General features: G+C 35.8%; 6 protein-coding genes across 7 annotated transcripts; 4 read left to right on the forward strand and 2 right to left on the reverse strand.

Moving 5' to 3' along the window:
* Positions 1-3840: 3840 nt before the first annotated feature.
* LOC104707397 (putative WRKY transcription factor 41) lies at positions 3841-5542 on the forward strand. The gene is made up of 3 exons (XM_010423743.2): positions 3841-4417; positions 4538-4666; positions 4763-5542. Exons 1-3 carry the CDS (start codon positions 4080-4082, stop codon positions 5235-5237), a joined length of 942 nt encoding a protein of 313 aa, XP_010422045.2. The 5' UTR covers positions 3841-4079; the 3' UTR covers positions 5238-5542.
* Positions 5315-7892, reverse strand: LOC104707398 (high mobility group B protein 13). The gene is made up of 8 exons (XM_010423744.3): positions 7367-7892; positions 6602-7005; positions 6424-6529; positions 6270-6335; positions 6001-6171; positions 5832-5923; positions 5656-5740; positions 5315-5567 (listed from the first exon to the last, which is right to left on the reverse strand). Exons 1-8 carry the CDS (start codon positions 7706-7708, stop codon positions 5460-5462), a joined length of 1374 nt encoding a protein of 457 aa, XP_010422046.1. The 5' UTR covers positions 7709-7892; the 3' UTR covers positions 5315-5459.
* Positions 7893-8042: 150 nt separating this feature from the next.
* Positions 8043-10130, reverse strand: LOC104707399 (protein trichome birefringence-like 23). The gene is made up of 3 exons (XM_010423745.3): positions 9746-10130; positions 9151-9443; positions 8043-9040 (listed from the first exon to the last, which is right to left on the reverse strand). Exons 1-3 carry the CDS (start codon positions 9960-9962, stop codon positions 8252-8254), a joined length of 1299 nt encoding a protein of 432 aa, XP_010422047.1. The 5' UTR covers positions 9963-10130; the 3' UTR covers positions 8043-8251.
* A 1668-nt stretch (positions 10131-11798) lies between these two features.
* On the forward strand, positions 11799-13545 carry LOC104707400 (uncharacterized). The gene is made up of 3 exons (XM_010423746.2): positions 11799-11896; positions 12282-12872; positions 12980-13545. The coding sequence occupies exons 2-3, from the start codon at positions 12320-12322 to the stop codon at positions 13312-13314; spliced, it is 888 nt and encodes a 295-aa protein (XP_010422048.1). The 5' UTR covers positions 11799-11896; positions 12282-12319; the 3' UTR covers positions 13315-13545.
* Positions 13546-14161: 616 nt separating this feature from the next.
* On the forward strand, positions 14162-20153 carry LOC104707401 (protein SPA1-RELATED 2). The gene is made up of 8 exons (XM_010423747.3): positions 14162-14507; positions 14905-16365; positions 16819-16976; positions 17346-18114; positions 18214-18360; positions 18652-18969; positions 19062-19121; positions 19470-20153. The coding sequence occupies exons 2-8, from the start codon at positions 14908-14910 to the stop codon at positions 19659-19661; spliced, it is 3102 nt and encodes a 1033-aa protein (XP_010422049.1). The 5' UTR covers positions 14162-14507; positions 14905-14907; the 3' UTR covers positions 19662-20153.
* Positions 20154-20314: 161 nt separating this feature from the next.
* LOC104707404 (elongation factor Ts, mitochondrial) lies at positions 20315-22998 on the forward strand. Of its 2 annotated transcripts, none has more exons than XM_010423749.3 (9): positions 20315-20622; positions 20834-21170; positions 21247-21419; positions 21522-21611; positions 21736-21910; positions 22001-22185; positions 22287-22412; positions 22514-22602; positions 22706-22998. In XM_010423749.3, the coding sequence occupies exons 2-9, from the start codon at positions 20858-20860 to the stop codon at positions 22743-22745; spliced, it is 1191 nt and encodes a 396-aa protein (XP_010422051.1). In that variant the 5' UTR covers positions 20315-20622; positions 20834-20857; the 3' UTR covers positions 22746-22998. The 2 variants fall into 2 exon arrangements, with proteins under 2 accessions (XP_010422051.1, XP_010422050.1); XM_010423748.2 differs by having other exon boundaries at positions 20578-20727.
* The last annotated feature ends 182 nt before the right edge of the window (positions 22999-23180 follow it).

The following is a 23180-nucleotide window of genomic DNA, read 5'->3' on the forward strand; positions in this document are numbered from 1 at the left end:
GCCATTGGAGTTATTACCAAATAATTTATTTATGATAAGGATAAAAGCGTAATTATATTGGTTTTGAAATTCGGATAAACACGAAGATCCTTTTTAAGACGAGACGAGATGAAACGGATAAGACGGAACAAGAGGAGATGGATTGGGACGTGAGGGGACAGGACGTGATATGACGTATTTTCCATTTCAAAATAAATATAATTAATTTTTTTTTAATTTACATAAAAATAATGTTTATAAAAATATTTTGTTCCGTAGCACGGATTAGTACCTAGTGAGTTTATTATTTTAGGAGATGACGGCAACTTGTGACATCATAAAATAAGTGAATGAAAAACTGAAAAGGCCAGATCCACGCGGAGTGAGGTTTGAAAAAGTCTCCGGTCAAATCCCTTGACTCAAATTTTCTAATTTATGTTTTCCCTTAGAAACATTTGCTTAGGTTCAAATCAATCATTGGCAAATTATTTTAAGTTTATGTTACTTATATTATTAGTATACAGTATTATTATGCATGTTTTGTTGATGAATCTTATATCACTAATAGTCACTTATATATAAAATAAATAAAATTTTACGTTTGTCTTTTCTAGCATTTGGAATTTTGGATAGAGAACACATAAAACACCTTCAATAACAATAACAAACATGGGAATACCTCAAGTGATTAGTTTCAACTTTGGATTTGATCTGATTATGTGATTTTGATTGCCAATCTCACCTAAAAATTTGTGAATAGTCTTCAAAGAGAAAAATTAGAGTCGAATTATTTATCCAAAATAACAATGATCTTCAAACTCTAACTTCGTTGAAAAAATAATCGACATGGATAATATAACAATGTCAAATCATATTATTTATCTATATCAGTTAAACTCCAAATTTTATGAAAACCGATCGTTACAAAGTAGATGTAACCTTTTTGTGCGTGTGCAAATCTTAAAATGTAAGTTTGTGCAAACCTAATGTAGTACTTTATCACTAGAAACAATACTATATATTAGAGACTAGACATATGTTAACTCCAAATAAATAGACTTTGACTCTAAATATTTACTTATATAGTTTAAGTAAGTAGACAATTCATGCATCACAAAGCCCAGAGGGGGTATTCAACTTATATTTTGAAAGATTTGGTAGGATTTTAACATTTTAGGATTTTGGAAGATTATGTGAGTTTTTAGGAGATTTGATTGTGTTTTAGATTTTTTATATTTTAATTTAAAAATTAAAATGTGATTCTGTGAGATTTTAATATTAAATTTTGAGTGATTTTAGAATATTTGATAACACAAACAAATAAAATTTGACTCCATTGTCTCAACTCATCCTAACTACAATCTAACTATTCCGTTACATAAACTTGAGTTGAATGAGTAATGATCAGATAATTTGTCAGACTGTCAACATGAACTTTGTCCCTCTCGTCACAAATCCACTTGATTTGGCAGAGTTCATGAAGTATCTCTATTTTGATAAGAAACATTGCTAATTATTTTAATTTGCCAGACCGTTGCAGATCACATCACAGACAAGAAAGCAGAAGAAATTCGAGATATATTTAACATCTTGATGTTTGAGTGTGTTTACTCATTTCTATTCACTTATACGCTGATTTTTTTTTGGTGTAACATTTCATACATATGACTCTATGAGCAGACAAAACATAAAGAGTAGTGTGATTAGACATTAACTCAAAAAATTTTATTTAGTGTGATTGTATAATTAGTAATCGAATTTGTGATCAATTGTGAATTTGTGACTTGTGTGCTGACAAAACATAAGTGAGGACAAAAGAGCTAGTGTTTGTTTAGTTAAACATAAGTGAAGATGTAAACTTAAGTTGAATGTTTGAAACTCCAATGTCTGATATTAAAATAGAACAATCCAAAACCTACACTTACATTTGAAACCTGCAATAAAATCTGACCACATGCACCTTTAATAAAGTCTGAAGCCTACAAATAAAATCTCGAATATGCTTGAGGTCTGAAATTTGTAAAAGTCTATTTTTTCTTTTGTTGTGTTTGAAGTATTTTTGTTTTGGCTAAATGGTGGTAAGTGAATCAAATCCGAAACTCAAATATTGATATGAACTCAAACTTGAAACAGAAATAAACTCAAACTAGAAAACCTGCAACAACTCAAACACAAGCTCTCAAAAACCTGCAACAACTCAAACTCAAACTCTCAAAAACCTGCAAAAGAATGAACAATTTTTACAATCACAAAACAAAGTGTATCTGTTTCTAATGTGTAGCTCAAGAAATGATTCTACCGAATCAGAAAAGATCATATTTTCTTGATAGACCACAACATTCAAATAATTGAACTCCAAAACAAATTGCAGTTAACAAACTAACGTACGACAAGAAGTGGAACGGCGGAGACACGACCAAGTGTTAACACGGTAGGCGGCAATGTAAGAACTTTGGAAGATGATTGCGGCAAAGAATTGTCGAGCTCACTGCGACCACTGAAACTATTTCGGGAAAAGGAAGTTAGTCTGCCTTGCTCTAACGAAGAGGATGAAGAAAACCAGGAGAAGCGATGGTGGCCACATCTATGAATCAGAAACTTCAGAGCTGTACGGGAGGAGTTACGGAAGCGATGAAGCTATGTTTTCTTTTTTGAAATCCTTCAAAATTCTATCTCATAGGGTATGATTTTATTAGTGATATTTTTCAACTAAAAAACAAAAAAAGAGTCTTCTAAAATCATTCAAAGGAGTATTTTAAAAAAAAAGTTGTGATAATTTAAATAACAATAGATTTCAAGTTAGTTTTATAAATATGTGATTGTAAATTATTTTAAGTGATTTTAAATTTATGTCAAGTTGAATAACATAGAATTTAAAATTTTTTTTAAAAAATCATCAATTGAATAACGAGGGATTTTAAGAATACCATAAAATCTTCTAAAATAGAAGTTGAATACCGGTAGATTGGTTGTTACGGAAACGAATATTTTCGTTAATTTATGAATAAAAAAAAATCATCTTTCAAATGCATTAAAACATAATTCAGTTGATGGCAATAAAGTTATACGTATCAATCATGAGATATGGAATTTACGATGGAACTTTCTTTTAATTTGAGACTGCACTTTGACGATGGACTTGGTCAGCAGAAACCTTTTTCTACGATCTTTCTATTATTATTAAATTATAAATGTTTTTTTTTGAAACACAAATTACAAATGTTATAAGGATATAATAAACAAATATTATGGAATTTCCTCTGCATACCTTAAATGTTAGAATTCAGAGTGTCAAAATAGTGAATACCAATGAACTTATTTTGAATTAGTTAATCAGCTTTGTTAGAAAATACGAAAAGAAATAAGTATATATTGTATAACTGAGATTTGGTATAATAATAGTTTGTGCTATTGCTTCATATTTAATTCAGTAGAATATATGAAGAAGTTGCACACACACAAAATAAATATAATACCCAAACAAAAAAAGCTGTTGTTGTCAAAAGAAAAAAACCAAAAAGGTTATGCTACACAAATAGAAATCATGTAAAAAAAATACGTTTGCAAATAAAATATTGAAAAAAGACCTTAACTACATCCACAAAGCTATAGTTTGAGACTGAAAAGGTACAGTTATTTTTATATGATTATTAAGTAAGACCACTGGATTTAAATAAACTAATCAACTTAGTGAAACTAAAATAAATCCAAATTTGAATTGGTCAGCATTAGACCCTTCAGTAAACACCACCACTTATATACACTCTGGAACTAAAGATTTCTTAATAAAATTGAAGACCAAAGACTTTTCTCAACTTTGAATCTTTATATAATAGTTTTGATCACTTGGGTCAAATTTTCAAACACATCTTCACTCACATCAAACTTTTTTAAAATCCCTTAAATTCCAAAAGAACACGCTTTGTTTTAAAAACCATCCCCCCACAACCAAAACATTCTCATCATCAAATACCAAAAAAAAAACTTCACATCTTTCTCTTAAGCCTCTCAAACATATGTTTTCAATCTAATGTCCTAAACCTTACCGGGGCACTAAAACTGACGGAACTACTCTATTGGTGAGGTAACTAACTACTAACATGGAAATGATGAATTGGGAACAGAGGAATTTGCTAAACGAGCTGATTCATGGACTAAGAGCTGCAAAACAACTCCAAGCTTCCCCGGCGCCATCGTCGTCATCTTCTTCTTCGTGTTTGACGTCGGAGATGAAGGAGACTCTCTTACAACAGGTAGTTTCTTCCTACGAGAAAGCTATTATGATGCTGAACGGATCACACAATCCAACGACCGAGAGGGTGATGGATCCGGTAGTTAACTCCGGTAAGGTTCCGGAATCTCCAGCATCGATTAACGAAAGTCCGAAAAGCGAAGAGTTCCTCGATGTGGGATGCAAAGATTACAGTTGCAAAAAGAGGTAAAAAAAAAATGTTGAGAGTTGTAAGTTGTAACTAAGGAAGAGATCATTTGTAGCACTTTTAATAATGTGGAAACAAGATTATAGAGTTTTTTTATTAGTGATCTTAAAATTGTGCAGGAAGATGTTGCCAAAGTGGACAGAGCAAGTGAGAATTAGTCCAGAGAGAGGCTTAGAAGGACCTCATGATGATGTTTATAGCTGGAGAAAATATGGTCAAAAAGATATTTTGGGCGCCAAATATCCAAGGTAATTAATTATTATCATACTAATTTGTTCTTAATTTCTTAAAGATGACGTTTATTATATAGACTAATTTGTTGTTTTTTGTTTTTGTTATTGCAGGAGTTATTACAGATGCACATTTCGTAACACACAGTGCTGTTTGGCTACAAAACAAGTCCAAAGATCGGACGGTGATCCGACGATCTTCGAAGTAACATACAGAGGAACACACACTTGCTCACAACAGGGGAACACACCTCCACATAAACGAGCGGAAACTAAACCAAACCAAAACCACATAGTAGAAGTCGTAAATTACCAAAACAACCTCCTCGACAATCTCAGGACCAATCTCACCGTACGTACCGACGGGCTTGAAGGCCACGGTTTCTCGTTCCCCGTTACGCCGCCGCCGTTTTACTCTTACGAAACGTTTTGCCACGTGGGTAGCTCTGGTCCGTCAGATTTCACCGGACTGATCTCCACTAATACCTCCACAGGAAGTTCTCCAATCTTCGACGTTGATTTTCAATTTGATCCAACGGCTGAAATTGACACCACTGGCTTCCCCACGTTTTTACACGATTCGATTTAATTATATATTACTTTCATTAGAGATTTGATTATTATTATTCTTGAGATTAACTATAATATAGTGAGCAACCAAAGAAAAATGAAACTAGTTTCACCTTAACTGAAATCTTAAAAAGCAGAGTTATTTTTGCATAAGGGAGAGAGATGTTCAATGTGAGCAAACTTGAACATTCTCATTTTTTTTTTTTTTTTTTACTACTGCTGATTTAGTTTTTTTTTTCCTCTACGAGACAGTCTTGGTCTTATTGTACTCTTCCACTTCTTTCTTGTAAGCTTCCATTAACTCAGCAGCTTTTTGATTATAAACTTGTTTCTCCTCTTCACCAAGTTCCTACAAAAGGAAGATACATTTCCCAATCAATTTCATGATCAATGATTATAAAACTCATACTCAGTTCGGGTTTTGTAAATTATCATACCTTCCATTTCAATGAAATGTGAGCAGTAAGAGTTGAGTTGTTGATCCCAGGATGCTCTTCTGCTACACTCTTCCTTGCATCTTTGCTGTAAAGACAACAATGTTTACAAAAAAAACAGTAAGAAAAGATTTGAGATTGGATCTGATTGTTTTGTGGATTCAGGGTTTTGAGTATACCAAAAGAGTAAGTATGAAGAAGCAGGCTTTTTTGGTTTGTTAGGATCAACATCCTCGTTCTTCTTCTTGGTTTTGGTTGCTTCTTTCGTCTTCTGCAAGATACATGTCTACTGTTAGTGAATGACTTGAGCCCAGGATAGCAAAATGCATTGTAAGTGAGTTAACTAACCTTTATGATATTGTCGTTTTTTTCCTTCTTCTTGAGAAGTTGGAGAGCTTCTTGTTTATGGAGCTTCATGAGTTCCTCTTCTTCTTTCTTCTGGCTCATGGCTTCTTCTTCCTTTGTTCTTTTATATCCTTCCATTTCTTGAAGATATATCTCCTTGTTCTTCTTTGCCATCTGTTACAAAAGTTCCACAATATGCACACATACGTTAGAACCATCTCTTTATTAAATTCACTTCTTAACACAGCAATGTCGTCTATGATGAACTATACCTGATCGTAGGGAGCCTTTTGTTCTTCAGACAAGCTCTTCCACTCTTCTCCAGTCATCTTAGCGACCTATAATCATCATTCATCCACACCACTTAAGCTTCAACAGTTTCAAATGACAATTGAGAAAAGACAACTACTAATTCTTGACTTTTACCTCCACTACGCTTTTGTTATCTCCTTTCAAAGCAGCTCTCCTCTCGTTTGCATAGATCAAGTAAGCAGATACGGGATGTTTTGGCTTCAGAGGATCCTTAATCTTCCTGCAAAACGAGAAAATGCAGTCAGTTTTCTTACTTATATGTTGAGTGAAATAGTGACATCAGTATCATTACTTGGCCTTTTTCTTGTTGTCCTGTTCAGCTTCCTGAACAAAATGGAGATACTGATCAAGCAGTTCCATTGCAGTTTTCTGCTTCTGCTCATCATCAAGAAGCTTCATGGCTTCCTTTTCACGCTTCTCCTTAGCAATAACCTGAAGGTAAACTTCCTTATCTGCTTGGTACTTCTCCTCATAAGGCTTCTTCTCTTCTGCACTCACAGTCTTCCACTTAGCACCCAGAATGTTTGAAGTCTCCTTGAAATCAGCATCTGGATTTTGTTTCTTGATTTCGTTCCAATTCTCCTTACACCACAAAATGTACGGTGTCGATGGTCTCTTAGTTTCAGCACTATCCTTCTTCTTCCTTCCCTTCTTCTCCTCTTCAGTTTGTGCCAAAGATTGAGTAAATGCAAATGTCTGAGGAAGCACAACATAAACATTCCCAAATCAATCACCAAATCACGTCACTGGACATTCAACTTCAACCAAAGCTAATCCTATCTCAGCTAATTTGGCACCAAATTAAGATCTATATCTTAAACACAAGCGTTGAAATCAATCAAATCTCAAATCTCATACAGATTCATCAAACGATAGAGCTGTAACAGAGAATTCAAAGAACCAATCATACTAATCTAACATGAGTGCCAGATCTAAACTGAAACTTCTATCAAACGATTCAACCATCAACTAGCTCCATAACACAAACGATTTTACCAGATTTTTCTGAATTTATCACAAAAGATCATTGAAGCAGAGCTAGATCTAGAGATCTTACCATGTTAGGTTTAAACTCCTTCATCTTCTGCAACTTCTTCAGCTCCGTCTTAAGTTTCTCCTGCTCAACTTCCTTAGTCTCAAGTTCCTCTTCCTTCTTCCTCAGGATCTCGTCCTTCTCCTTTAGCAAATCCTCCGTCTTCTCCTTCTCGATCTTCATCTTCTCCAACATCGCTTGCATCTCCATCAGATCTTTCTCAAACGATTTCGCTTCTTCTTTCCCCTTGGCGGCTGCCGAGACCGGTGACAACAACGGTGACTCGACGATCTCATTCTTCTCCTTCAACGCCTTTCTACTGTTTCTCGATTTCTTCGCCGGAGCTGGATCTGAAACTGTCGCCATCACAAAAAAGAGAGATTGAACGAGAGCGTTTGCGTAAAAAAGAGGTTAGAGAGGAAATTGAGATTTTTGGGATTTAGAGTTAGCGATTTAGTTTAGTGGAGCCTCTCCTCTGGGTTTTATATATAGAAGAAAGAAGATGAAGGCTGAACGGTCAAAACTTTTGAAATTCAAAACTGTTCCTTTTGTGGATAAAACGAAGAAGATTTTTGTTTTTTAATTTTGACCGTTTCAATTGCCCACTAAACCAACTGACTCAACCGGTTTAGATCACAATTTATTTGAAGACTTCTAATCGTTTACTTTTATTTTATTTTTTAATGTGAGACCATTCGAATTTTCGATTACACAAACCAAATCCAGAAAAATTATCAAACTGCTTTACATAATTTATCTATAAGAATTGCTTCTGTTAACCGAACCGGTTTTCAATTCATCTAAGCGGATCTCTTTCCGGTTCAGAACTGTAAGAATTGCTTTTACCAATTTACACGACCTATACCAATTCAATTTAGGCATATTGACTAAATGATACAATCAAATCGGTTATTTCCCGGTTCGACCATCCATTATGATCTCCAATATGACATCGTTCAAGTGATCAATGGGACCAGGCAAGCACCAGTGCAGACAATCGTTCTGTACCTTCGCGTTCTTGTCCTTATCAAACGGCCTGAACTCTCGGTATGGACCTGGATGCCCATCGGGTCGAGTCAGCAACATTCCTGCAAAATCCAGAAGCTTTAGTTTCCCACTCTCCTGACCCATCTCTGCAACCACTCTCTCGAATTGATTAATCTCCACATCTCTCAGTATCTTGTTCAAGACCTTCATCTCGACCTCCTCCTCGCTCACTGGTTCTGTTTTCTTACAGGTCCCTCCGTTATGCCACTCACCATTTTCAAAGTGATCGGGTATCGAAGTGCGGAAGAAGACCATGCCTTTAGTGTTAGATTTTGCTATGAAGTCCATAACATGACGCAACGATGTATTGTAAGCATAGTCAAATCCTAAATCCGTCAAGTTAGAACTTTCCGGGCAGCCATGACACCCAACGGGATTTGCATTCTCGTGGTAGACTGCGGTTTTCAAGAACCACTCCCCGGAAGAGATGATCGCATAGTCAAGGCTCGGTAACAGATCAGTCCATGTATTGTCGAGTTTGTCAAGGTGAAGCTGGACTGCAGCTGATGAAACACCGTTTGAGTCTTCGAAGATGGCAGCTTGCACAAGAAAAGGTGACCAAATGTTGGATACTGTGAGGTTGTAAAAAGGGAAATTCCAACGCTTTGATCTATAGTTCTCATCGTGATACACTTCTACCGGCTTTTCAACCTGAAACATAGAAAAGACCAATAACAACACTCTTCAATTACAAATCTTTACTTTTTTAAAAGTCTGCAAATAGATAGCAAAGCAACAGTTAAAAAAAAAAAAAAACTTACTGTAGATAGCAGGCAAAGCAAAGACTCGACATGATTACGGGCAATGGAGTCACCAATTATAGCCCAAGATTTATTCCTCATAAGCTGAAGAAATCTCCGAGGATCAAAACGTGGCAAAGAGCAATCATGAGGCTTCCATTTCCAGTAGAGAAAACCAGAGTCAGGCCGGCCATTGGTGATGCAATTCTGGTGACTGTCTACAACGATACCACATGACCCATTGGTATAAATTGGTCCCAAAGGATCTCTGATCCATTTCCCACTGAATAAATCACACTTCTCCACCTCAATATCTGATAAACAACAAAGCAAGATTCTTAGCACCACCTAAACCTAAAGGTTTCACTTAGTAAGTAAGAACACAACTACTCTAACTAAACACTATAAACAAAAACACAGATGAGAATCATTAACTACAACAAATCTTTGATTAAAGGGCTCATGAATCAGAGACACTACAGATTACAAAAGATCATGATCCCCAAAACTTGGTGAATTTTAAAATCCCTAGATCTCAGAAGTTTCCGCAAATACAAGATTAGCAAAAAACCACAGCGAAATCGTAGTTTTGATTGTGCTAGAATCTAATAATTACCTCCAGGAATCTGATCCTCGTTATCTGATAAGATAACCGACGGCGGAGAAATCTGAGGATCGGAGTCTCCGTTCACCGACACATGAACTGGGTGAAATTGGCCGAATTGGAAGACGAAGAAGCGAAAAGCGAGACAAGTGATGAGAGTAGCAGAGACGAGTTTTATGAGAAATGTGTTTTGCTGAACGTTAGAGATTGATTCCCATTTTAGCTTCATCTTCTTCTTCTTCTTCTTCTTCTTCAATCTCGTTTTGGGATTTGAAGAGAAGTAGCGAGATGATGTATGATGATGTTACGGTTTTTCTTTTTTTGGTCAGCAAAGGGAATTAGGACTGTTGACTACGTGGTTTAATAAAGCGATAAATTAAATGAATTAACAAATTCCAAAAATGATTAATGAGAATTTAAAGCTTCTTATAATTAATGCTTTGTGGTGTTGATGATGCTTCTCTCTCTCTTCTTAATTAATTCATTTTTTAAAGCTTTCATACATATTAAAAAAATATATTAAATTTTGATTATAAATGCATTACCTTTTTAACACCTAACAAAATTTTGATTATCAATGCATTACCAATAAAAAAAAAAATTTCTCTTTTTAAAAATTTACAATTTATCATCTATATTTTTAGGAAATTATTAATGTTTCTTTTTTTGGAAAGAGAGAGTACATATTTTTCAAATAAATTTTCCCCTAAAAAATGGATTTATAAGAACCCAAAGAGTTATAATAAAAATTAAAATTGTAAATGTGATTTTTTTTGTGAGAGTCTAGTGGGAAGAAACCGATTTGAATACAATCTCATATTTCTTCATGCCCTGAATCTGTCTATAAGTGTAAAACAAATAATTTGGATGATGAAAACCATTATTTAAACTAATTTCGATTTGTTCAAAAACTAAAAACAAATATGAAAGAAATTATGGGTAACAAAATTAGATTGGAAAATTTGTTTTGTAAAATTTCTCTTCAAAATGGATATTTCTAAAATTCAGTGTTAAAAAAATATATTAAAGATGAACAGAAACATATATTTAGAATAATTAAGTGTCATTTAACATGACATGATTGAAAATTTGTGTAATTTAATTCAATTCACATATTCTCACCAATTTGAATAAAAATGATTTCAGGTTGGATAAATGCCCAATTCAAAACATATTTCTAAAAGTTTTGGAATATTATAAAAAAATAAAGAGGGTATAAGACTGAAACATATAATTTTGTATTAAAAATCCATTAGTCAAACTAATTTCCATAAAATACAATCATATCATGAAAATTTTAGGTAACATGACATGATTGGCAAATTTATATAGTTAAATTCAATTCTCATAGTCTCATCAATTTGGATAAAGATGAATAAATGTTCCACTTTAGAACTGATATTTCTAAAATTCATAATTTTTTTTTAATTGCTTAAACTTGAAGATAATAGTTTACAAAGACAGTTTCAGAGATAACCAATCTAGAAAACTGATCAAAGCAATTTGCCTTCAGATTTAATGATCGTGGGATCATAAATAAAAAAAAAAGTGGGAAAAAAATCCGGAACAAGCTGAATTCATCTATGAGATTAGAGAACGCCGGTCATTTTTCAGGTTTCTACACCAATACAACAAGGTCTACATAATCCGTTTCAAAACTCTTACAAATAAGTCTGCCATAAAAGATATTCTCAATGCCCATATCACTACTTAAAACTCTAAATGCGAGGAAAAGAACTAGGACATTGATAAAAAAGTTATAAAGAAAATTTGAATAATTTTTTATTAATTTTATAAAAACTAAAATATCCATACAAAAAGAAATTCTGGTACCTCTCTCTTATTCAAATAATCTCATATTAAAAATATATATTCACAAACTGATACTAATTATTTAAAAAAAAATCGATTATACGATGGAAAGTTCTCGACGGATACGGTAAATATCATCCCAGTATAGACAAGGCAGCTAAAAAGTAAAAACAGCACAAAAGATACTAAAAGTTACCATAAGAAGTAAACAATTAATTAATTTGAATAATATTACTTAATTACAAACATTATCTCATCATCTTCATTTACAGGGGGAATCAACGTTTTTAGGTAGAGGGGACTTCTCTTCTTCTCCCTTTCTTCCATCTTTAGGTTTCTCTTCAAGTTTCCGTAAGTATTTCTCTAGAAAAATCCCCTTTTTATCTGTTTCATTGTGTATATACGTTCTTGTATGCTTGAAAAAACCTGACTTTTTGCTTTAAATAATCTGGGGTTTAACCACAACACCCTCTTCGTGTTTACTCTCTCTGAATCCTCCGAGACCCATTTTGGTTTTTCCACAATCTGAGCTCTCAGCTCAGAACTGGTTTGAGCTTTAAGCATTGTCTGTTTAAAGCTCTCGTCTTCATGTTATTCTGTTGATGATCGATAAAGATCGGATTTTTAGCCTAAAGAAGAAAAAAAAACAGAACTTTGGGGGTTTTAGGGGTTTTTGTAGATTTTTTTTTTGGTGAAGTTTTGAGTTTTGGATTAAGCTTTTTGATGTTTTTTTCAGGATTTTGTTTTGGACAATTTCAGAGAAGAACAGAAAACATGTTTGGTCTAGAGAAATCGATTACAGTGGAGCATGAGATCTTGAAGGAGAATCACGAGACTTTGGTGAAAGATTACGAATGTCTTCAGGAAAGGATTAAGCACGCTGAGGAGACTTATGAGGCTCTTAAGTTGCATCTTCAGAAGAAAGGTAAGGAGCTTGAGGAGAGTAACAGACGCTTGTTTGATGAATGTGTGAAAGAGAGAATTGAGAAGGAGAAAGTTAAGAAAACGTTTGAGGAGATGAAGAAGACTATGGAGGTTGAGAGAGATGCTATGGTTGATGAACTGATGACTAAAAACAATGAGCTTTTGTTGGTGAAAAGGAAAGAGGAAGAAGAGTTGGTTGAAATGGAGAATAAGTATGTGGAGTTAGCTGAGAAGTTTGTTGTTGTTGAAGAGGAATGTGAACTCTTGAACTCGCTCTATGATGCGGAAGTGGTAGCAGCTTCGGTTACTCATAGTGCTGTTGTGTCAGAGATTGGTGAGACTGATAATGTTGTTGGTGAAGGCGAGAATGAGGTGAATCATAATGCAAACAACGCTGGAACAGGTATTATGCATAGGCATTTATGTGTCCAATAAGTTTAAGATTTGCAAAATCTTGATCTTGAGTAATAAAGTGATGACCTTTTTGTTTATGTCTCTCTTTGTGTGTAGATGCGATGATGATCAATGACGAAAGCGAAGCTGAACATGATAAACCTCCAACTCCAAGAGAGAGTAACATAAGCTCTCATCAGTCTGTGGGCAATAACCAAGAAGAACAATGCAGGAACAGAGAAAACTCACCAAAAGAGAACCGAGCTTTGGGAGAAACCTCCACCCCGAGAAGTAATATTAACCCACCACCGAGTTCTCCTTCATCATCGTCTTCGTCATCAACATCATCATCATCATCTTCTGACGGCTATGAAGTTGTGGTTAAGCTGCCGCGTAACTGGCCCGAGTGGGCAATCCCTAAAGGTCCCGGGAACAGTTCCAACAAGTCTTAGAACATTTCAGATGCAGAGAACTAAGAGAGCCAGAAGAAGAAGTGAATTTATAAGCTGCACTCATTATTAAGTTAAGCTATAGTAGTTATGGCAATCTTCTTACATATATATATAGACATCTTAATGCTTTTGTTTTGTCTAGGAGTTTATATCAAAATCTCTCATTTGAGAAACTAGAAACAAACAAGTCTAAATTTCGTGAGTAATAAATAATAGCTAACAGTTTCTATCTTGCGAAAGTTAAACACCATACCTCAAATTGCATTAACATTTGAATCCTTAAAGATGGCATTAGCATTGTATAAATGTCTTCTTTCCATATTGTTAAGCTCTTGCTACAGAATTCTTGAAATCCATAGTACAAGTTCAAGACCATACAATACGTATTGAGTAATTATAAGAACATTCAGGGTCAGTTTAATTTTTTTGAATCATCGGCATAATCAATCATTCATGAGTGTATGTTATTTTTTATGAAAAATTGCTAAAGATAAAAAGGATAAATTAACTAGATTCGAAATTAACATAAACGTGGCAATAAATATGATGAGAATATAATTGATTATGAAGTTATTACCATCTTAAATAGAAGAAATCAAGCGTTTAAAAACAAAAACTCACATGTGAAAGAAATTTCTCTATTATTTATTTGTGTAAAAGCAAATCTCTTTTGAGTTTAATTAGCAAAATAATTTTGCATAATTTGAAATGTAAATAGATATTATACAGATACCACATTACTGAAATCTCAAAAGTATTGGTACATTTATGTAAACATTGAGAAACTAAAAGGACTAATTTGGATAATTGTATTGTATCATCTCTCTATCTAATATCGTGTTCGTATGCTCTGTCGCTTATTTAAAAACAGTCAGAATTTATTTTCTGCCTTAGAAAACTTTCTTTTATCGGAATCGGCGTTTTTTTTTTTTTTTAAAAAAAACAAACTCAAATAATCGTCGTTTTGTTTTTTTTTTTTTCAGATTTCTTCTGCTCGCTTCTTCTCCAACCGCACCACCGCCTTGTTTTTATTACTTATCTTCTTCTTCCTCTTTCCTCCTTCGTTTGATAATTTACGTCGGTGGATCTTTGTTGTTGTTTTTCATTTGCTTGATAGATTTCGTCAATGATTGGCTTCCTCCCGCGATTCGTTTTTCGCGGCTCGTCTTCTTCTTCTTAATCATCTCTCTCAGGTAGAAGCGATACTGTTTTTTTTTTTCTTGGAAAATATCAAATACGGATGGATTTAGAAGGTTTTCACACTTATTTGCCTAATTTGGGGTGATGAAATAGTCCTTTTATGTTTCTGGAATTGTTTTTTACAAATTTGTTTCTTTTTATTAGAAGTGGGATTGTGTGAATGTTATTAGTATTGTTTTTTTTTTTTTTTTTTGTTTCCGGATTAAGACCTAGACGATTTCTGAATTATATAGCTTATCTGTTTTTGTTCCTGTTGATTTTGCTTTACTGGCTTTGTTTAGAAAGCTAGTTGTAAGGGCTTTACTGTTATGTTCTTTGTCAAATCAATCGTGTAATACCTTGGAATGATCTTAGTGGTTGAATTTTTTTATTGTGTTTTGAGTGATACAGGGAATGATGGATGAAGGTTCAGTAGGGGATGTGAGTAGGATTGATGAAGCTGATGTTGCTCACCTCCAATTCAAGAATGTTGACCAATCTTTTAAACCGGAGACCTGCGAAATTCTGGAAATCAAAGAAGTTCAGGTTGAAAGAGATGAAGGTTCTCCTGATTGTTCGTATGGTGTCATAGCGGAGTTTTTAGATGGTAAGAATGGTGGTGAGGACCGAGTTGAAAACGCACCATGTTCTAGCCGGCTGAATACTAATGATGTGGGTGATGTTGTTGAGGAGTTGACTGTTAAAACTTGTGAGGGGTCGAGCATGGCCATAGTTGGTAGACCAAGTAGTAGAGCTAGATTAGAGATGAATCGTAGTCAGTTTCTGCAACGTTTTCCTCTAGATGGTGATTTACCTGGTAGCAGTTCTATGGGTAAGAAGGAAATTGGCAGGGGAACGCCAAGTATCTGGAGAATTCCAGGCAAAACGTCTTTGCCTGAGATTTCGACCGGTCAACTGGCCATTACTGTTAATGGTGAAGCTAATGAACATTTGACTAATGTTGAACGAAATCCTGTACCACTAGAGGCATTGGCCCACGATGGCATCAAGACAAAGATTATATCGCAGTCTGGGTTTTCTCGGTTTTTTGTTAGAAAAACATTGAAAGGCAAGGGAGTCACTTTCAGAGGCCCGCCACATAAGAAATCTGAAGCTGGCAATGTGGATCAGCAAACTGTAGCTAGTTCTGTTAGCCCTTTAGTAGTATCGAATACTTCAGCAAATGTTTCTAGCAGCATCCCTTTGGCGGCTTGTGATGGTTTGCCGTGCTTGCCTTCCAAAGCTAGTAAACCATCTTCTTGTGCTAACCCTTCAGATATACATAGGGGTTGTGGAGGTGAAGGTTTAAGTCTGAGAGAATGGTTGAAGTCGGAGCGGCAGGAAGTTAATAAAGCAGAATGTATGTATATCTTTAGGCAGATCATGGATCAAGTGGATTGTTTTCATTCTCAAGGAGTTGTTTTATGTGACCTACGGCCATCTGTGTTCAAAATTTTCAAGGAAAATGCAATCAAGTATGTGGGTTCAGGTTCTCAACAAGAGCCTTTTGACAGCAACCTGAACAAAGAGACTTTAAGTCAACTCGAAAATCCTCTGGTTAGAAGACGGTCAGGAGATACTTCTAGTCCCTGTATCCCTGCAAAGAAGCAGAAGTCAAGTGGACCAAGCTCTAGACAGTGGCCAATGTTTCAACGCGCTGGTGGTGTAAATATCCAAACTGAAAATGGTGATGGCGCAATACAGGAGTTTCATTTCAGATCTAGTCAACATCATTGTAGTACAGCTACCGGTCCTTTCACTTCAATGAGTGAGCAGTTGGAAGAGAAATGGTATGCGAGTCCTGAGGAGCTCCGGGGTGACACTCGCTCAGCCTCTTCAAACATCTATAGTTTGGGTATTCTTCTTTATGAGGTATGGATTAACTTTTTATAATAGCATATGTGGTGTGACATCTTTATTGTAGCTTTTTTTGCCTGCAATTGTGAACAAATCCATGAGTTGAAATATGGAACCGCATAGCCCTTACCCCGAACCTACAACTAATGTGTTAAACTAATGTAGCTTTGTAAACTGGGCCATAGCATGTTCAGGTCATGTTTGGCTTCCCTGGTTTTACACTAACAAATATTAATCGTAAAATTTTGGCATACATGTCACGGCTCCAGTTTGCATTTGACTTATGTTGATAGGCAATGTGGTCTGAATAACAAGTGCATAACGAGGCTTCATCGTACAGAATTAGATAGTGTAGCATGTTCGTAATGTTATGCTAACTGTGAAGTTTCTTGTTGACAGTACAGTTGGCTGCATGGCTTTTGTATATCTTGATCTCATTGATATTCTAATTTGGGGTTTTTCTGTCAGCTGCTTAGTCAATTTCAATGTGAAAGAGCTCGTGAGGCTGCAATGTCTGACATCCGACACCGAATTCTTTCTCCCAAATTTCTGTCAGAGAATCCAAAGGAAGCTGGATTTTGTCTTTGGTTACTTCATCCAGAATCTTCGTGCCGGCCATCAACCAGGCAATGCAAGCTCTTTAGCTACAATAATCTTCAAATGATAGAAAGCACGTTATCAAACTTTTGTATGTTTGTTTCTGATGACAGTTTAGGCTATAATTCCCTAGTGAGGCTATTGGAAGATAACCTTGATATATATCACACATTAAATGTACATATGCACCAAATGTGGAGGTGTTGTTCTCCTAGATGTAAACTAGGGAAGATCGCCTCGGTAACATATTCAATAGTTAGGTTCTACTTTGAAAAATATAGTCTTTGTAGTAACCGAGCTCACCTTATGTTTCAGTAGTCTCCTTCCTGTCATGTTTTATTCGTCGAGATTGTGAGTTTGCTTTATCTCTAAATAAGTTTGATGTTGTTATGTATCAGGGACATCTTACAATCTGAAGTAGTCAATGGAATCCCGGATTTGTATGCTGAAGGCTTATCTTTATCCATTGAAGAAGAGGACGCGGAGTCTGAACTGTTGCAGCATTTCCTTTTTATATCCCAAGAGAAAAGGCAGAAGCATGCTGGGAAGTTGATTGAAGAAATTGGGTCCTTAGAAACAGATATTGAAGAAATTGTCAAGAGACGTTGTGCCATAAGGCCTCTGTCTCTGGAAGAAGCTTCTAGCTCATCTCCTGCTTCTAGTGTACCTGAAATGAGACTGATCAGGAACATTAATCAGCTTGAAAGTGCTTATTTCGCAGCAAGGATAGATGCCCATCTCCCCGAAGCACGTTATAGGTTACGCTCGGATAGAGAACTGCTAAGAAATTGTGAGAAAACTGTAGCAGAAGTAGAAAACAGCGAGACTTGGAGCTCAGATGATCGTGTTGGAGCGTTCTTTGATGGATTATGCAAATATGCTCGACATAGTAAGTTTGAAACTCGGGCTGTGCTGAGGACCAGCGAGTTGAACAGCACTTCAAATGTTATTTGTTCTCTGGGATTCGATCGGGACGAGGATTATTTTGCTACGGCTGGTGTGTCTAAGAAAATTAAGATATTTGAGTTCAATTCCCTATTCAACGAATCTGTCGACATTCATTATCCAGCCGTAGAAATGCCAAATAGATCAAAGCTCAGCGGCGTTTGCTGGAACAACTACATTAGGAACTATCTAGCTTCCTCTGATTATGATGGTATTGTCAAGGTATATGAACCTTTGAAGATGTATATAGATTGGTTATCACTTGATGGGTCCTTTATTTTCTTTTCTCTAATGAATACAAATGTTTTATGATGGATCCAGTTATGGGATGTGACAACAGGACAGGCCATTTCACATTTCATAGAGCATGAGAAGAGGGCTTGGTCTGTTGACTTCTCTGAAGCTTGTCCGACAAAGTTAGCCAGTGGAAGCGATGATTGTTCTGTGAAGCTATGGAACATCAATGAGGTATGCTTTTCTCTATCTATCGTCGTAGAAGCTGTTCCTAGGAAAGATTATGGTTCTCGGGTATCCAATCAATTAATCCCCCAAACCGGGGAAGCTTAAGCGGAAATTGAAGAGTAAAGTGATACATGCATAGGTACAATATGGTGGATTATGTCGTCTAATAGCTACTCCTACTGAGATAGCTGGCATATATACACATGAATTTATAGCACTTTGGATTATACTGTTATGTTGTTACGCTTATATATCAGCCTTGTTGCTAATAGACAATCTTCTGGCATGACTGTGCAGAGGAACTGCTTAGGAACAATCAGGAACATTGCAAACGTCTGCTGTGTCCAATTTTCTCCACAGTCCTCTCATTTGCTAGCCTTCGGATCATCAGATTTCAGAACGTACTGCTACGATCTACGGAATTTAAGAACTCCTTGGTGTATACTGTCAGGGCACAACAAAGCAGTTAGCTACGCAAAATTCTTGGATAATGAAACCCTTGTCACAGCATCAACTGACAACACGTTAAAGCTTTGGGATCTTAAGAAAACCACTCACGGTGGCCTCTCCACAAATGCTTGCAGCTTAACTTTTGGTGGCCATACAAATGAGAAGGTAGCTAATTCTGAAACTCAAATCTAAGTTAACCCTTGTAATGCTTCTCTTTTTTTCATCGTGGTTGATTTGTGTTTCCTTACCTTTTTCAGAACTTTGTTGGTTTGTCTACTTCGGATGGATATATAGCTTGTGGCTCTGAGACAAATGAGGTATGTTCCTACATACTTGGGTACACATTGATATTCCTATAGAACTTTGTGGTCTAATTCTCCCTTTCTATTATCCCTCAACAAGCATTGCCACCGAGTGAAAGTTTGATTCTCAACTTAATTAGTATCTCTAGAGTTACTTCTTCTTGATGCACAAAAGTTCCATAATTCTGTCTATTTCTACGCAACGGATGAACTAACCAGTTGCTACTAAAAACATAATATATAACTAGAAGGTCATAAGAGCCCGATGATAGAAAAACCATGGTGAATGAATATAATTTCGTATACTGTTGTGTAGTGATCTCTCTGATTGAGAAAAATGGTGTTCCTTTTTTTTTTGCTCAGGTGTATGCCTATCACCGGTCTCTTCCGATGCCCATTACCTCGTACAAGTTTGGTTCTATCGATCCTATATCAGGCAAGGAGATCGAGGAGGACAACAACCTATTTGTTTCAAGTGTTTGCTGGAGAAAAAGATCGAATATGGTTGTTTCAGCCAGCTCAAATGGGTCCATCAAAGTTCTACAGTTAGTCTGAATCCATATATACATACAGAAGAAGCTCAGGTATCAACCCAAGTTCTTATAACGGTGTTGCGTATGAACAACAAGCTTCAACACCCAAAGAGATATGATCGAGACATCAATCTAACCGTACAGTGTTGGAATGATTATAAGATAGTTTATCTATATCCTGCTGGAGTTTGACCTCAAAAAGGGGTAATGGGAATGAGAGAGAAGAGCTATACTTGCGTTGGTCTATATAGTTGTGGTTTGATCAGCGGTTAGGGGGTTATTATACCGCTGATGGGTATACGTAGTAAGGTAAAAGAACTACTTTTTGGTGGTGTTCTAAAGTTTTTTATTTTTCATTTTTTTTTTGTTGGCTTCTTAATAAGATCCCACTTTGTGATGTAAATTTGCTCTTATAGTTTTTAAGGTAAAATACCATATCCTGATGTATATATAGTTAATATGAGCTGTAGTCCTACAGGTGATTCTCACACAAAAGTTTTGTTCGTTTCTAAAATATATTTGTTTTGGATTTTGTAATTGTTTAAATTTTTTGGTTCCACAAAATTTTTTACTCAAGAGTTTCAGTTCAACAAGTTTCTCAAATGAGTTGTGAATTCTTCAAATACATCGTTTGTTATTGACAAAAGTAACCTTTAAATACTTTTAGAGTTTTGCAAATAGTATAGGATTGATCAAGCATATAATAAACGATACCAAGGTCTCTTGCTCCATCTTGGTTATGGTCTTCACTCTTCACTCTTCACTTGGTATCGAAAATATTTTTAGTTTCTGAGACAACAAATTACTAATTCACAGTGAAGGATGCAAAGTTTCAGTAAGAGAACAAATATAACCAGACTGTGCAAAAAAAGAGGGACATTACTAACTCTTAATGGGCCTGAACTCATTATCTTAAACCCCTTTTTAACAAAACCATCGCCGTCGTAATTCCAGTAACCAAATAACTCTTCCATCATCGCCGGGTAAGCTTCCATTTCTAAGCTATTTCGATCTCGTTTCATGGCGATCTATTTCTACTTCTAGTCAAGCTAGTCTATACTTAAGGGGTTTTGGGTAGAAGAGAATCAGTTAAGACATGCGTTTGATTCTCTAAAGTTCTGATTTTGTTTCTGAATGATCTAAAGGAATGATTTTTATACTAATGAAATTGAGGGTTTTTTGTTTTGGATGCAGAGAAGTGATTTTGGAAATATAAAAATGGCGTTTGCTAGGGCAGTGAGAAGACCAATTGGAGTCTTTTATTATAGTGCTAGTGGTAGGTTTAGTTCTGGGAATGAGTATTCTACTGTGGCAAGCAAATTGGAAAATTTGTCTCAGAACAAGAGCTCTGTATTGTTGTCTGGATACACCACAAGCCCTGTTCGTGGTTTTGGGAACTTCTTACGGAGTTTTAGTTCGGGAGCTCCTGCTGTATCTGACCAAATGAGCCTTATCAAGCAACTTAGGGAAAGAACTAGTGCTCCTATTAAAGATGTCAAGGCTTCTCTTGTTGAATGCAATTGGGACCTTGGTAAGATTTGAACCTTGGACCTTGGATCTTTTTTTTGTGTTGTGTTTATAAGTAGGAGTTTTTGGATTTGACACAGATGCTGCTCAGAAGGATTTGAGAAAGAGAGGGAAAGTATTGGCTTCGAAGAAGTCGTCACGGACAGCTGCTGAAGGAATGCTTGCGGTTGCTCAAAATGAGGGGAAAGTTGCTGTTATTGAACTTAACTGTGAGACAGACTTTGTTGCTAGAAATGAGATTTTCCAGTACTTGGTTAGTACCCATAACAATTTCTCATGGGATGCTTTATTTATTATTGCTGAATGATGGGCTTTTCGTTCCTTTTGTTCTCACAAATTTGACATGTCTTTGCAGGCTTTAGCTATGGCAAAACATGCTTTGCTGGTTGAAACTAGTTCTCAGCAAGTTTCTGGTGTCTTCCCTTTTGGACCTGAGCTTTTTGAGGTAGGTTTTTTGATGTACTCTCTTGTTTCCTTTCATTTCTTTAACATCGTGGGTTGATGTTTGCACTATCTGAGATATTGATATCCAGTTTTCATTTCTAATCACTCTTACGGATGCTATTCAGGAGTTTAAGCTTAATCTGGATCATCCAAAAGTGAGTGGTGAAACAACGGTTTCAAACGCTGTTACTGAAGTAGCTGCGATTATGGGAGAGAACGTGAAATTTAGGAGAGGTTTCTTGTTGTCAAAATCTTCAGCAGGTGTCCTTTCTGCATATCTTCACACAAGTCCTCAACCAGGTACTAGTTGTTCCCTTCCCTTTGTCTCTAATCTCATTTTTATGGTAACCTTATGTGCCTTTCTAACTATTTTTTTATATATGAGAATAGGGTTGGGTCGTATAGCTGGGATTGTATCTCTCGAAGTAGAAGGTGAAAATACTCAACTTGAGGCTATTCAGCGTGTAGGCTCAGAACTGGCTATGCATGTTGTAGCAGCAAAGCCTTTATTTTTAAGCAAAGACCTAGTTTCTTCAGAAGCAATAGCAAATGAACGCGAGATTCTGAAGTCTCAGGTCAGCGTCACCTCATTGTTTATGAAACTGAGCTGTAATTTGTAAATAGACACAACCCGAGTGGGGAAAAGTTTGCTTATCAAATGTGTTGTATATGACAGGCAGAAAGTACAGGCAAGTCTCAGATGGCTGTAGAGAAGATTGTGGAAGGGCGTCTCCGTAAATATTTTGAAGAAGTTGCTCTAATGGAGCAAAAGTTTATTGTGAACGATGCTATAAACATTAAGGTATGTAGATTTAGCTTATAACACCAAATTTTGCCTCATGATTATCTCTGCATTGCTTGTCATCGCTTGTTTAATGAAACTTTTGAGTTACTATTCCACAGACACTGGTTGATAATTTGTCCAAGGAGGTGGGCTCACCTGTGAAGGTTTCCAATTTTCTGAGAGTTGAGGTTGGAGAAGGAATCGAAAGGTAAATGTAACTGTGACCCGTATATGTCCAGTACGACTAATCATTGTTGTTACATCAGTAACTTATGAATGTTGTGGATATTTTGTTTTGTTTTTTTTTGAAGGCTTGAAGCATCTGATGAACCTGTTGCTCAAACTGCTTGAAGAAGACATGGATCAAGGACATGTGTTAGATTTACAGACCACTTTCTTTCTTTGGGTGCTTTAGAATTCATGGCTTCAGTGCCATCTTGAGATTACAGAATCTTTCCCATAATTTTGTTGTTATAAAAACCGTCAGTTTTGCCACACAATATGGCAATAAGATCAATGATTGTACCTTCGGAAGCTATGACAATTACCATTGTTTGTGTTCTCCTACTAAGATCATTATACAAAAGAAAATCCTTCACTTCTATATCTGTCCACTTACCTATGGACTGTACTTATACGCTGCTTGAGTATACAGAGCTAGACTATGATGCTTAGGTCCGCCCAACCAGTCTCTATGCTATAGAAACATTTTGTCATATTTGTACATACTGAGGGATTTTTTTATAATTCTTGTTCTCCTCATCGTCTTTTAGTTGATTGTTGTAT

The sequence above is a fragment of the Camelina sativa genome, chromosome 8 (assembly GCF_030686135.1).
Source record: "Camelina sativa cultivar CO46 ecotype springtype chromosome 8, ASM3068613v1".
Lineage (NCBI taxonomy): Eukaryota > Viridiplantae > Streptophyta > Magnoliopsida > Brassicales > Brassicaceae > Camelina > Camelina sativa.

Bases quoted from the DNA above. Each gene is read 5' to 3' on its own strand.
- LOC104707401 (XM_010423747.3), top strand. From the start codon at position 14,908: ATGATGGATGAAGGTTCAGTAGGGGATGTGAGTAGGATTGATGAAGCT. The intron at 18,115-18,213 runs GTATATGAACCT...TGATGGATCCAG, and splicing joins ATTATGATGGTATTGTCAAG to TTATGGGATGTGACAACAGG. The intron at 19,122-19,469 runs GTATGTTCCTAC...TTTTTTGCTCAG, and splicing joins GTGGCTCTGAGACAAATGAG to GTGTATGCCTATCACCGGTC.
- LOC104707398 (XM_010423744.3), bottom strand. From the start codon at position 7,708: ATGGCGACAGTTTCAGATCCAGCTCCGGCGAAGAAATCGAGAAACAGT. The intron at 6,172-6,269 runs GTATAGTTCATC...CTTTTGTAACAG, and splicing joins AAAAGGCTCCCTACGATCAG to ATGGCAAAGAAGAACAAGGA. The intron at 5,924-6,000 runs GTTAGTTAACTC...TGTATCTTGCAG, and splicing joins AAAACGACAATATCATAAAG to AAGACGAAAGAAGCAACCAA.
- LOC104707404 (XM_010423749.3), top strand. From the start codon at position 20,858: ATGGCGTTTGCTAGGGCAGTGAGAAGACCAATTGGAGTCTTTTATTAT. The intron at 21,911-22,000 runs GTACTAGTTGTT...ATATGAGAATAG, and splicing joins TCACACAAGTCCTCAACCAG to GGTTGGGTCGTATAGCTGGG. The intron at 22,413-22,513 runs GTATGTAGATTT...ACTATTCCACAG, and splicing joins ACGATGCTATAAACATTAAG to ACACTGGTTGATAATTTGTC.
- LOC104707400 (XM_010423746.2), top strand. From the start codon at position 12,320: ATGTTTGGTCTAGAGAAATCGATTACAGTGGAGCATGAGATCTTGAAG. The intron at 12,873-12,979 runs GTATTATGCATA...CTTTGTGTGTAG, and splicing joins TGCAAACAACGCTGGAACAG to ATGCGATGATGATCAATGAC.
- LOC104707399 (XM_010423745.3), bottom strand. From the start codon at position 9,962: ATGAAGCTAAAATGGGAATCAATCTCTAACGTTCAGCAAAACACATTT. The intron at 9,444-9,745 runs GTAATTATTAGA...GTTGTTTATCAG, and splicing joins CGAGGATCAGATTCCTGGAG to ATATTGAGGTGGAGAAGTGT. The intron at 9,041-9,150 runs GTAAGTTTTTTT...TCTATGTTTCAG, and splicing joins TGCTTTGCCTGCTATCTACA to GTTGAAAAGCCGGTAGAAGT.
- LOC104707397 (XM_010423743.2), top strand. From the start codon at position 4,080: ATGGAAATGATGAATTGGGAACAGAGGAATTTGCTAAACGAGCTGATT. The intron at 4,418-4,537 runs GTAAAAAAAAAA...AAAATTGTGCAG, and splicing joins GATTACAGTTGCAAAAAGAG to GAAGATGTTGCCAAAGTGGA. The intron at 4,667-4,762 runs GTAATTAATTAT...TTGTTATTGCAG, and splicing joins TTGGGCGCCAAATATCCAAG to GAGTTATTACAGATGCACAT.